Source organism: Pyrus communis, chromosome 4 (assembly GCF_041283825.1).
Source record: "Pyrus communis isolate YQ-2024b chromosome 4, ASM4128382v1, whole genome shotgun sequence".
Taxonomy (NCBI): domain Eukaryota; kingdom Viridiplantae; phylum Streptophyta; class Magnoliopsida; order Rosales; family Rosaceae; genus Pyrus; species Pyrus communis.
Window position 1 is genome coordinate 19,837,480 of NC_142568.1, and position 13,416 is coordinate 19,850,895.

At 39.3% G+C, this 13,416-nt stretch overlaps 2 protein-coding genes across 3 annotated transcripts; both read right to left on the bottom strand.

Annotated features, from left to right (window-relative positions):
• Positions 1-4,221: 4,221 nt before the first annotated feature.
• LOC137722114 (uncharacterized) lies at positions 4,222-6,403 on the bottom strand. Its single transcript, XM_088692017.1, has 3 exons — positions 5,842-6,403; positions 5,026-5,380; positions 4,222-4,478 (listed from the first exon to the last, which is right to left on the bottom strand). The coding sequence occupies exons 1-3, from the start codon at positions 6,279-6,281 to the stop codon at positions 4,269-4,271; spliced, it is 1,005 nt and encodes a 334-aa protein (XP_088548143.1). The 5' UTR covers positions 6,282-6,403; the 3' UTR covers positions 4,222-4,268.
• Positions 6,404-7,027: 624 nt separating this feature from the next.
• LOC137723087 (putative serine/threonine-protein kinase WNK5) lies at positions 7,028-11,400 on the bottom strand. Of its 2 annotated transcripts, none has more exons than XM_068462242.2 (7): positions 10,485-11,400; positions 9,187-9,452; positions 8,793-9,016; positions 8,553-8,710; positions 8,134-8,473; positions 7,673-8,014; positions 7,028-7,578 (listed from the first exon to the last, which is right to left on the bottom strand). In XM_068462242.2, the coding sequence occupies exons 1-7, from the start codon at positions 10,584-10,586 to the stop codon at positions 7,199-7,201; spliced, it is 1,812 nt and encodes a 603-aa protein (XP_068318343.2). In that variant the 5' UTR covers positions 10,587-11,400; the 3' UTR covers positions 7,028-7,198. The 2 variants fall into 2 exon arrangements, with proteins under 2 accessions (XP_068318343.2, XP_068318342.2); XM_068462241.2 differs by having other exon boundaries at positions 7,673-8,017.
• Positions 11,401-13,416: the final 2,016 nt, after the last annotated feature.

A 13,416-nucleotide genomic window follows, 5' to 3' on the forward strand; every position in this document is an offset into this window, starting at 1 on the left:
ATACCCCATAAAGAATCTCACTTTTAAGAGGGTCCCTTACCATTTCTCAATGATTAAAGTGACTCCAACATCACCAATAATGTAAAGGGGTTATGGTACGATTCTCTGATTAATACAAGGTACTTTATTGAGTTTGATGTGTACATTCAGATTCAATACACACACACACACACACACAATACTAGGGGCTCGGAAATCTTTCACTTGTTATGTCATATGGGGCTCTAACGTTGACATCTCAACCAAACAAATCTAATCTGCTCCTTGTCAATTGCTTATATACCGCTGGAAATAAAACATTAATCAAGTAACCAAGCTTCACTCTTTTCAACTTTAATTTATAACCAACCGAATAAACATGGCAATCAATCAAGAATCTTTGGCGAAGAAAAAAATGTAACCAAATCATTGAAAATGCTGTTTTCAGTGTTTCCAAAATGCACAATTATGAACAATGGAATGGAATTGACCAAATATATAAAAACAACGGATGGAATGAATCTTATGAACGGTTGATTTTTTGTTATACTCGTAACATTGGTATGTGATGAGGTTATTATTCCACTCAATTATAACAATTCTAGTTCTTAATATCGCCCACGGTTATGACATGATCAGTAATAAAATTTCTCCTTATAAAAAATGTCATAAAATGGGCCTTATGCTAACCATTGCACCCAACAAAAGATTTAGACAACTCTAGGTGAACCCATTAAATTTAGCTTGCACAACAAACATCCCAAAAAAAAACAAAACAAAACATGTCCAATATGGTGGAATTACTGTGCTCATCACTGTATACAGTAAACGCCTACATCGAAGGAACTGCAATTGATGAAGAAATTCATACCTCCTATCAATTATGATAGCCACAATATTGTTTAGAAATTATATGGATGTCCATGTATGTAGCAGTATGGCTTGAGGCTCCACTTCGTCCACCAATAAACTTGAAGAACAAACTTAAAGAATTAATTTATATAGAAAAGAAGAAAAGCCGAAGAAGGAGGAGGTAAGCCATATGAGTGCCAGGGTTTTGAGAATGCTGATTGTGATGTGCTTGCTTGTGCTGGGAATAGCTCAATCGCCTACCGAGTTGTGTCATAGGGATTGTGCTTCTCTTTTTTATTTTATTTTATTTTATTTTTGACATAAGCGATAGAGTTTCATTACCACAAAGAACCAATTATAGACCAATTACAAGGGTGCCAGATGAGTATATATCCTCCAATGATCAATTTCTTGATTTGGAGGAAATTAGCACAAGAACACAAATAATTTAAAACCCCTATACGACTACCCCACAACTCATACCACTAGGACGAGGAGTCTTGAAACAAATATGCCATGTAGACGAGACATGATATACCAAGCATCAAAACCCTCGCAAAAGCCATTGTAGTCAACGAGGCTACAAAACACTGTAGTGGCACAATCATCTTGACGAAGTAAGCAGACAAAATAACAAAATGACCTAGACTAAAAAAAAACAAGAAAAACCGACATGTCCATAGTGGAGGAACAAGTGCAGAATTGGCAAGAGACATGGGAGCAGAGTCATGTGCAGAGATGGCAGGAGGCATGGGACGCCAGCTGTAGCTGCGGCGACATTTATAGCACCAAAATCCGTCAGAAATTCTGCCGCCCAATGTGGGTCGTAACGGTAGTAAGGTTAGCGATAAACGACATGGATGGCAGATGGTAGGCCAAACCATCCACACCGCTGCACCTCCGAACCCCACCACCGCCACGAACCAAAATAGGTTGAAACGATAGTTCCAAGGGCTTTGCCCTTGGAGAGCCCAAATCACCGAAAGAACAACAGCAGATCTGCAAGCCAAACTATGGGCATCCAAGAAAGCCCCCGCCGGGAACACCCCAAAACTGACCCCGCCCAGGACACATAAGCATGACAAATCTGAAGGTTCTCCACGCCAAAGCGAGATCAACCCTATGAAACATGCATCCAGAACACTGTAACACCAAACCCAACAGCCACCATAACCATCCAGGAAAGCCACTTATGCCGTGAGGGAGCAAAAGACACGATCCACCAAAAAGCAAACCCCGGGTTAACATCCACCAAATGAGGGACCAAGGGATGCCATTAATCACCTTGCTCAAGAGAGAAACTGGGGAAACAGTCACCAGAACCATCTAAACTAAAACACACACGACGGTAGAGCCATCCAAGGGAGCACACAGAGCAAAGGAACCTCGGATCTAAGCCCACCAGTGGGACGATGGAAAAAGCGTGGGAGGAAAAGGAAGGGAGAGAAGCCCAGGATGAGGGAGAGAGAGAAGAGAGGGATGGACACAAGGGGAGAAATAGCCACCGGCCCCTAGCCATAGCCAGAGTCCGGTAACTAAGGAGATGGGTTCTTTTTGGGCTTTTTTAGAGTTGGAAGAAGGATTCAGAAAGATTAGAAGAAAGATTACTAGGGATTGTGCTTCTCTAGCGATGCACGATTGTGCCTTCATGTCGGGCAAGTTGTGCTGTTTTGCCACCCTTGGAAGTTTCATATGGTTGTACTCATTACTTGAGATTATGCCAATTCCGTCGCCACCACTGCCGCCGCCACCACAGCTTCAATTCCTGATAGCGGATATAGTTTCAATTTTCTAATTATTGGAAATTGTAGTACTCTTGTTTTTTACTCATAGTTATATTACAGTTGTGTGTTTAAATAATGTTTAAATAACTGTTTGGGCCTGAAATAATATTGTTGGGCCGAGCATAGGGTCGTGCTCGGCCCAAAGCCATGTCAACTACTATGGGCTGCTTGATAGATTCCGGGCCAATTAGCAGGGTCGGTCGAATCATATCCTAAGAAGGAGTAATCCAGATAAACAAAAAGGGGCGAGGAAGTCCTGGTGCAACCAGGATTCCTGGCCAACAAGGAATAAAGCCTCGGAAAAGGGGAAAGTTCAAAGTCCTAACGGTAGTAGGTTTGTTCGAAGTAAAGTTGGAACGGGACAAGGACTCCCAATCCAGATAGGGGCACGATTCAGTCTCAAGGAATGGGTGCTATAAATACAAGAAATCATGCAACAAAAAAAGACCTTCAATTCAACATACAATTGCCCTGCGCAAAGCCTCTCAAGTACTTTGAGATTTGTCCATTTTCTTTTTCAGCCGACACACCTTCAGTTTGGATAAACAGCACTGTGGAGGCACCCGGCGAACACCTTCAGTTTGGATAAACAGCACTGTTGCCGCAGAATCAGCCGACCAAGAAGCATATTCAGTTTGGATAAACAGCACTGCGTCGAGGCCGACTGGTTACCTATCCAAGTCTCGGCCGAGAAGGGTTTTCGAATCCTTGTTGGCAGAGGTCACCTTGTTAGCCCTCTCGGCGTAGTAAGGTGTTACGAATTACGTTATTCGGTGTACTGGACGCCGAGTGATTCTATGATCGGATACTCACAAGTGAGTTTCAAAGTTCGGCATTCTGACGGCCGAACTACATTCACCATCAAGACATACATCACATTTGAGTACTTGTGTCCATATAGTTTGGTGTCGATTCGATGTGCCTGTACTCTTATAAATATAATCACAGTGACCGAATCGGGCGTCGACGATTTGTGAACTTCGCAGAACTAGCAGCCTTGTCTTCAGGCTCTAGAACCCAAAAACCGAGAGTGTTCCTTCCTCGGTCGCAGTCGCAAGATAAAGAAGTCAGCAACGTGCTCAACGCAACATCAACAAATTTTACTCCTCGGTCGAGCTCAGCCGACGAGTTGGCATGCCCCACATTCAACCGAAGGACGTAGTTAGCTTATTAGTTACTCGGCCTGCGCGCCACGTAGGCTTTGTAATTTTTAAGGTTAACAATAACATAAGCGAATAACTATTTATAGTTGTATTATCAAACACGATATACATTTATGGTTTATTGCATGTCATGTCCACAGTAGATGGTCACTACGTTAATTCTTGGTACAAGAGATGCTCCAACTCCGAGAAATAAAAACTAGTAGCTTGTACAACTCCACAATCCATATAATGTTTTACAAGTTCACAACACAATATATAAAATCTTGAAATGCAATAATCCAGCAACAAATTGACAAACTGGCAACACAAAATCTTTAAATCTGCACATAAAATACAATCCAATGGTTTGAACAAACCAAAAACCCATCAAGCTATGGATCCCATAATATACACGATCACTGTATCCTTGTATAAGTTTGTTGATAAAAAAGAGAGATAAATCATTAAAATCTTCAAACCAATTAATTATCTCAAGTAGTGTTTTCTATCAAGTGACAAGGTGTGTGTATGTAAATACAACAATCTTGTATAGTACATATAGAATGACTGCAATGACGATTTGATCAGCAATGGAAACTGTCTTACAATTCTTTCTAAAATTTGAAACTAGTGGAACTTTGAGTTGTATGGAGAAAGATGCTTGGCTTCTACTGATGTCTGGGACAAAGATCATTTCCCCTGAAACACATTTAAATCCCTGCATGCTCCAAATAAAGAAAAACCAACGTAAGTTTTGGGCACTGAATGCAAAATGCCAATAGCTGGAGGGCTAGAGCTTAGCTTAATACATGAACAACATCCGTGTGACACTGATTTCAGAATTTTGTGAAAAAAATAAGCTTTTAAAAAACCAAAAATGCTTTTGACAGTGTTTGATAGGAAATTATCATTACAAGTATATATCAAGGGTTTAAATGTGTTTTTAGTTCTATTAGAAAATCACCTTAGCTCGTTCTTTTTAAGGACATACTACTAAGCGTTTTAGTAAAAAAAAAAAAAAATTCAACCTCTTTGTAATTAAAACTCTTTCTGTTGAGAATGAATCACACATTGATGGAAAGGGCAACCTTAAACGAGCTTATAAGTAAGTTGTGTTACTCTTCATATTGTGAATTAATTTTATGTTAGAACCTAAACTTTCTTCACTTTCAACAAAGATACTTGTAGGCATAAATATTTTTCTTATAAGAAGTCTCAAGCGAGTTCTAAATTAAATGAATGAAGCAAGAGCTCAGCAAAATTACCTCTAGTTGCCTTCCAACAGTGATGACTAGAGTCTCCGGCCCCGCATCAAACAACAATGCAGGGCCTCCCTCTGATCCGAGGTTAAACTGAGAGTGCTCAAGCGGAAGGTGAAGGCAAAAAACATGTTCATCATCGCTCTCACGCATGTGAATTTGACTGCCATTGATTATCTCATTCTGTAAATAACTAGGGTTTTGCCCCATGGAATGATCTTGGTGATTGTATCTTAATAACTTTACGTTTCCCATTTCACTTCCCATCTCCTCAAATTGATTTTCTTTATTTCCTATAAAAACTTGGCTCAGCTGCTCAGCAATTGCCTGAACTTTTCTTGCAACCTTCTCCATACTGTTGCTGCAAATCAATGAACAAAAAAAGTTATGAACTTCCCTAAACTTGGTTAATTGCAAATTCGGAATTTTCCAAGTCGTCACACAAATGTTTACTCGAGTTACAATTCGCATTTTAAAATTTCGATGCAATATATCACCTTACTAATTAGTTGCAATTTTTCACCTACAGTTAACTCAGTCAATTCTTTCGTGACAAGTTAAAGTTTCTACTACAATAATTTTCTTGGAAAAATTATGCGTATGCGAAAAATTGTAAGTAAATGTTAATTCACACGACACAATAATTCAATAGCAAATTGCGCCTCGGAGCAAAGTAGCAATTCGAGACGTTGTAACCAGAAGTTGTTAATGACACTCCGAAAAAAGTCATCCTCTTAACGATTTCAGAATATTGTATAAGGGCCAAAAACACTTCCGTTTGCAATCAATAAATATGACTAGTGTTTCGTGGTGCTTAATTACCAAAAGTCTCGATATCTTTTGTCCTCCGATACCTGTGGGCGCCATTTAATCTCCTCCCGATTCCCAATGCGTTCAACGAAGCGTTTCCCGATTACTCTGCCATTTCCGGAAACAGATTGGGCTTTCCGAACCACCGATCCCAACTCCTCGGCTGAAATCCCGTGATTGCTGATCCGAAACGCGCCGAACTGCTTGGCCGAGGCGAGAAGCCGGGCGACGGACTCGGGGGAGAGCGATCGGAAGTCGACGTCGGCGGGGAGTTCGTGACGTGTGCCGGAGGCCGAAGGCGGCAACGCGATGAGCTCGGGGATCTGCAGGCACTTGTCGACGAATTGGGTGAAGTTCTCGTTGGACGCAGAGCGGGAGCCTCTGCCGGTTGGGATCGGAGAGGGAGGTGGGACCGCCATGGTGAAGCGGCTCTTGCCGCGCATTATAGCCATAGGGGCTTAGGATAGCAGCTAACTGAATCGGAGTGGCGATCAGTATTCAGTGGTGAGGTGGATTGATCAGTTCTTCATATGAAACATGAAAGGGTGGCACCTTTTTCTTTAATATAATTTAATTTAATTGCTTGCACGTTGGACGTGTTTTGGACTTTTGGGTTCCAACAGGATCCTCACCGGATCTTTTTGGTGGGAATGGTGAAGATTTGCAAATTGTGTATGTTCATCGTATATCGATTAGTTTTTGTCAAGTATTGTTTATGTTTAATTTTACATAAAAATATTTAAAATAATTTCTAACCGCATGATGTACAATGTACAATGAACGGACATGATTCACAGATCTCTGAGATCCTCACAAAGAGGATCCTGATTCTTTTGAATTTGTGAGTTGTTAGTTTGGAATGAGGATTCTGGGGATTTTCTAATCACATCAATTTATCGTACATCGTGCGGTCAGAAATCATTGTAATATTTTTTTATTTAAAATTGAATATAAATAACACCTGACAAAAATTGATCACACAATGTACGATAAACGAATGTAATTAGAGGATCCTCAGGTCCTCAGAAAAAAGATCCGGCGATGATCCTCTCTCATTAGTTTGGTGTCATGGAACTCATGGGCCATAGTGGCATTGGAGATGCTATTGGCTCAAATTTTGTGACGACTAATGTGAAACAAATTTATTATTGTTGTAAAGTTATGTTTCGGTAATATAATGTTATTGTATAACTCTCTATTTACATGACATTCTTTTATTAAATCAAACGTTTTGAACTCGTTCTGTGTAAATAATCTCCACATTACACAGCTTAAAGCCCGTAACTCCTCCTTTAAGAGCTTGTCCACTTCAAAATACATTGCAAGTGTAAAGAACCTTGTAACTTGCCTCCCAAGGAAACTACAACTGCTAGCTTCCTGGTGTTTGAAAACCAACGTTCTCAATTGTCCCAACAGTCTTAAACAACCGCCTCTTGTTTACCTCCTCCACCAGTGACCGGTGCAACAATTGACTGCGCACGTCGATGAGTGATTGAATCTTGGGTAATTTCCCTTCCTGATGATGATTCAATTTGTGAGGTCTCTGGTTATCTAGTTGTGAATTGCATTGTTTGTAAGAATTTGCACCCCTGCTTTCTGAAGGACAAAACCGAGTAGATTTATGAGTAGCCTTTCCGAAGCTCACGTCATGGAGATCATCTTCATTGCCTGAGTAGTAATTTATGTTGGAGTAGTTGCAGGAGTCGAATGAACTCTGAGAACTTACATCATCATTCATAAACAAATCACCTACATTTCAAAAAAATAGATCAAATACATTTGAAAAAATATTAGACAAGCAAGACTAATTGAAGTAAATATTTTTTAATTTTTATAAATGTACCGTGAAGCAAATGATGATTCTTGCAGTGAGATCTGAAAGAATGAAGAGAATTTTGGGACGAAGAGCACAAAGAGAATGAGTAGAAAGGATGATGGTTGACACCACCATCATCGTCATCCTCTTCTTCATAGTTAAAGCTGTGCTGATGAGGATGATAACCATGGGGTGAGCCCCATTTTGTGCGACCCGGAATCAAAGAAAATATCTCCTTTTCTATCATCCCTGCGATCTCTGGTGGTTCCCAGTCACTGATTTCTAATTCTTTCACCATCTCTGTCGCTACATCGATTGCAGTGTCGTTCATGATGTCAAAGGGAAAGTATATGTTCCTAGCATTTTTCCCTGCTAAGGAAACATCACCAACACAGAAGGTTACATACTCATAAACTTTAAGGGTCTGTTTCAATCTGCTTGACCAGTTAGTCATATAGTGCAAGGTGTATATTAGGTTGAGGATTTACCGTCCAGGTCAGAAATCCGAACTTTGAGAGAAATGGTATCATCCTCTGGATTCATTTTTCCAGTGATGATCATGTTTGTGCTTCTTTCCAAATCAACCTCGGCGGATAAATGTAGCTCATCCTCCTCGTCCCCCGCCTCCGCCACTGGATCATTATTAGGAATTAACTTGGGGATTGAGATTCTTGGAGGGGACGCTAGCTCTCCATCATCAGAGGCTAGAAAAGGGTCCAGCAATAGCTCGTGTGCCGGTAACCTCTTTGAAACATTCTCCAGACACTTCCCTACAAATCGCTGAGCCTCCAAATCTTCAATCTTGTAGAATGCGTTTGGTAGCTTCCCCTGCAAGCAAAGGTCACATAATGTAGTGTAACGTAATGTCACCCATTCACATTGCGAATCAAGTGAAGACTAAACTTACTGAAGTAACTTTCTTGTAAATTTGGGCAGGATTTGAGCACTCGCTATAGGGATATTCTGAAGTAAGCATTTCCAACACACACATGCCGAAGGCATATATGTCTACTAACTCATTGTATTCCTCATCATACAATTCGGGCGCCATAAATTCTGGTGTACCTAATGAAATAGAAGCAAATTAAAATTGAAAAAAAAAAAAAATTAGGAAGATAATCAGAGAGATCTAGTTTGATATCATTACCTATGACACTGTGGGCGTGTTGTGTACCACGAAGAATAGCAGCCAAGCCCAAATCACCAATCTTGACTTGCCCTAGATGGCCATTAACAAAGATGTTGTCACACTTGAGGTCTCTGTGAATCACAGGCGGATCAAGTTTGTGCAAATAAGCCAGACCACGTAAGATCTGCCGGGACCAATTTTTCACCGCACCAATATTCACTCGCTGGTACTTATGTCTGTACCTGTTTAAATTAATACCTGAGTGTGAATTGCTACCCTTACTTTTCGTGTGTGCGCAGAGAGCTTAAAACTTAGAAGTTCGAGTTGCCATACTTCATGATCAACTACTACCTTAACATATTTAAGTCAGGTTGTGTGCAAATTAATTATAAGTTGTGAGGATATTAATTACTCTCTGAGAGTGCCGGAGGTGAACATTTCGGTGATGAAGTTGAAGGTTCGACGATTAACATCGATCCACGACTTGTAGTATTGGATGATGGAGTCATGGTGCAGGTTCTTGAGGAGGTGGACCTCGGAGTATAGGCGCTGAAGTTCGTCCGGCGAACTGAAGGCATCATTAAGCTTGACTTGATTCCACGCTACCTCCATTCCGAGGACCTCATCAAATGCCTTGTAAACTGTCTTCATGGCTCCTTTGCCAAGCATTTCCCTGAACTGCTTGGATAGAAAAATTAATTAAGAACAAAAGGGCCCTCTTAATTAGCGTTAATGATCTGACCAATATTATCATCAAAATTAATTATTCTATTTCCAAGTTTCATTGGAAGCATGTTTTTACAAATTATGTTATTTTTCTTGGTCAAGACAAATTATTACCATTAAGCTTTGTATGCACGCATGATGGAAGACTGTTTCAGAAGAAAAAGTCCGGGAGCTCGGTAGCTCGATCGGCGCCAACATATTGCATCCATCAAATAGGCATGCAGGACAAATTTAGGGTCGAATATAAAAATCCATCAGGCAGCATCATCCAATTGGGCTAATTTAACAAAACTGATCGGATGACACATTTTCAATTTTAAATCAATTTAAATGAATATCATGTACAAATTAACATGACAGTTGACCCAGCAAACATAGGGAACTGACTTATTTAACCATCCATTTGGTTTATAAATTATATTCGTGTTCTTGTAAGCTATTGGTAAATGAAAATATGAACTTATGTTAATATTAATGTTAACAAGGACTCATTTGGAGTACTTTTAAAATAATTGAAATGTTGATTGGTCTCAAAAACATTTACACCAAAAGTGCTTTCAGCCATTTTAAAAGCACTCCTAAAAATTTTAATTTTGAACCAAGCTGACAGGTCAGTTTGTTCACAATTTACATATTTTACAAATCTTCAATTAAAAATAAAATTTTTCACTAAATTGGCAATAAAACAGGTTAGTGCTCTGTTTAGTGTCTCCTTAGAAAAACGTCATTTTTTATTAAAGATTTGTGAAAAGTTTTATGCATAGTTTTTCAAAAATTTATCATCATATGGTATCGAATTCAAAAACAAGGTAATTTTCTTGCATGCAGATACATGTAAACCTTATTCCCTATATAAATTTCCAAAAGAGTTTTGAAGAAAAACTCCATATAACTAGACATTATATTTCCAAGCAACTCGTTAATTAAAGACCATATATAAAAAGAATTAGTAAATAAAAAAAAGAAATAGTAAAAGGAACTTACACGTCCATATCGACCTGATGGATCTGTTTCAACGTATGCAGGTGACTGTGGCCTGCCTCCCATGGCAGACCTGCTTCCGATCCGGCTGTTGTTTTTGTTCATGGTTAAGAACTAATCAAGCAAACCTCAGAAACTCTCCGACCACAAACAAGTCCCAGCAGCTTTTCACTTTATTATATACTACGAGTACAACGTATATGCCTAGCAATTATAAACACATAATTCAACTCTAACAAACTATAAGGCTTGTGGAAGACTTTTCGTTACGTGCTACAAAATCCGAGGCTTTCCCTCATGATTTTCATAGGAGAAGACTCTAAACAGCAACCAGAAAAGCCTCGAGTAATCAACGCTGAGCATGATCCAAGCCATTTCCACAACACCAAGCGGCCGTTGGTAGTTTTTAGTAACCATTTGTGTAGAAGATGGAAGTGTGCCAAGGAATTTAAATATAGAGGAAGAGTAGAGAGTTATATCCGATTCTAATCAAAGATTTTTTTTTTTTTTTTCAGAAGGGACAGACGAACTGGAGCAAACTGTTGAGCTGTAGCCTGTAGGGTTTGGTAGGGAAGAGAGAATAATATTTGTCAACTAATGGGATTGGAAATTAATTGAACCTAGCTTGTGGAGGAGGACTATTTTCCCAATAATTTCTAAAAATTTAAAATATCAAATGATCATATGTAGGACTTTAGCATGGGACTGGAATATTAATCCTGAACTTGAAAAATCGGTGGCTGTGCTTTGATGGTACCATTTGTGGATGTAGAAAAAACCCTAATATCAATCAGAATTGTGGAAACAAAAATTGAGATTTGATTTGTTTGAGAGAGACTCTTGAGTTTGGAAAGATATGGGAACCTTGCAAATTTTGCAAACAACAATAATATGGATAGAAAAAAAGAAGATTGTGGTGGAAAAATGTTGGGGTGGGTTGATGTTATAAAAGAAAATAGGAAGGACATTTTTTGGGGTTTTTATTTTTATTTTTATTTTTTTTAAGAAAATTGTAGTAATGGTCCCTTAACTTTAACTCAATTAGAGTAATGGTCTTTCAACTAAAAATCTATTACCATTGCTCTCTCAACTCATCAAAACGTGCAGCTATGGTCCCTCAACTAAAAATTCATTACCATTGGTCTCTCAACTTTAATCCAACTGGAGAAATGGTCCCTTAATTTTAACCCAATTGGAGTAATGATCGCTCAACTTTAACCCAATTGTAGCAATAGTCTTCCAACATAACTTATTTTGACAAAATTCTAATGAAATTGACAAAAATGACCATAGTTACACGTTTTGATGAGTTGAGGGACCCCAATTGTAGTAATGGTTCTTCCAACATAACTTATTTTGATAAATTCTAACGAAATTGATGAAAATGACCATAGCTACACATTTTGATAAATTGAGGGACAAATGGCAATGAATTTTTAGTTGAGGGATCATTGCTCCAATTTGATTATAGTTGAGGGACCATTGCTACAATTTACTCCTTTTCTTTTTCTTGTTCTTTGTTTTTCGCATGGGGTTCCCATTTAACTGAGCTGACGATACACCATGAATGGCTGAGATGTAGATCCCTGCAAAGTGAATCAAGATGGGATCCAATTCTGTGGGTTCAATACCAGGTACCCACTTCAGCAATATTTATTTATTCATTTTAAGGGGGCAAGAAAATAAAACAAAACTAAGAAACTTCATGGATAGGATGATATATTGTTTTCCTATAAAAATAAAGGGTCAATTATACAAAACTATTTTAACTATGAATCAAACAACAATCTCATACCTCATATTTTAAACATTGCAATGTCATACCTTAATTTATTAATTTGTTGCAATGTTAGAACTCTGTTAAGTTTCCTGTCAATTTGACAATTAAATAATGAAATGGCAAGTGTGGGTCCACTCCTTTAGAATAAAAAATAATTAATTATTAAAAATTAATAATCTTTATTTAACAATTAAAATTAATTATAGGAAAATACCATCTCCTCCTTTCTCCCGGAAATCACCCCCCTTCCCCAGAAATCTCCCTTCTTGTTCCTCCCCTCACTCCCTCCTCCCTCCCCTTCTTCCTCATCGTCCTTAAACACAACCAATTTTCGTCCTCCTCCGGGAACCACTGATGCACCACCGATCGTAAAACGCCAGTCATCCCCCTTCGGATGGAGATCAACCGCCCCTTTCCCGCCGGTTCCACTCCAACGACTACGCTGACTTCCTCGCCTCCGTCACCCCCGCCCTCGCTGATTCCTCCTCACTTCAAGTTGCATCCAACTTTTGTATGGGTTCTTAGAGAACATAAATATGGAGGAGCTCCCTGCCCCATCCCTTCACCAACGAACGAAGTCTGCAAAGCTCCCTGCCCCATCCCTTCCTCCGTCGACCCCCGCTCCCTCCTCCAATGGTCGATCCACCCCCAACCTCCTGCAATTTTCCTCCGTTGATTCCACTCCCCACCTTCGAAAACTTAAACTATGGAAAAAAGAAAACCCATGTCCACAGATTATTTTTGCCACAGATCTCGTTGATTGCACCCTTGATTTACAATTAATCGATTGCATCTTTAATCGCCGTCAATATCACTGCGACGACGGATTCGATGGTTGATTGCGGAACTAGGGACGGGAGTGCGTTCGACAGTGGAGAGAGTTTGGAGGATGGTTACTGTGTGTAAGGAGGATGAGGAAGGAGGAGGGACGGATGATGGATTGAGGCGAGACGGGGGCAACTTCTGGGGAGAAAGGAAGAGACAATTTTTTTATTATATTAATTTTAATTTTTAAATAAAAAATTATTAATTATTAATTTTTATTTCAAAGGCCTGCTCTTGGCACGTCATTATGTAATAGTCAAATTGACAGAAGTTTTAAAAGAGGTCTGACATTGCAACGAATTCATAAGTTTAAGTATGACATTGCAATGT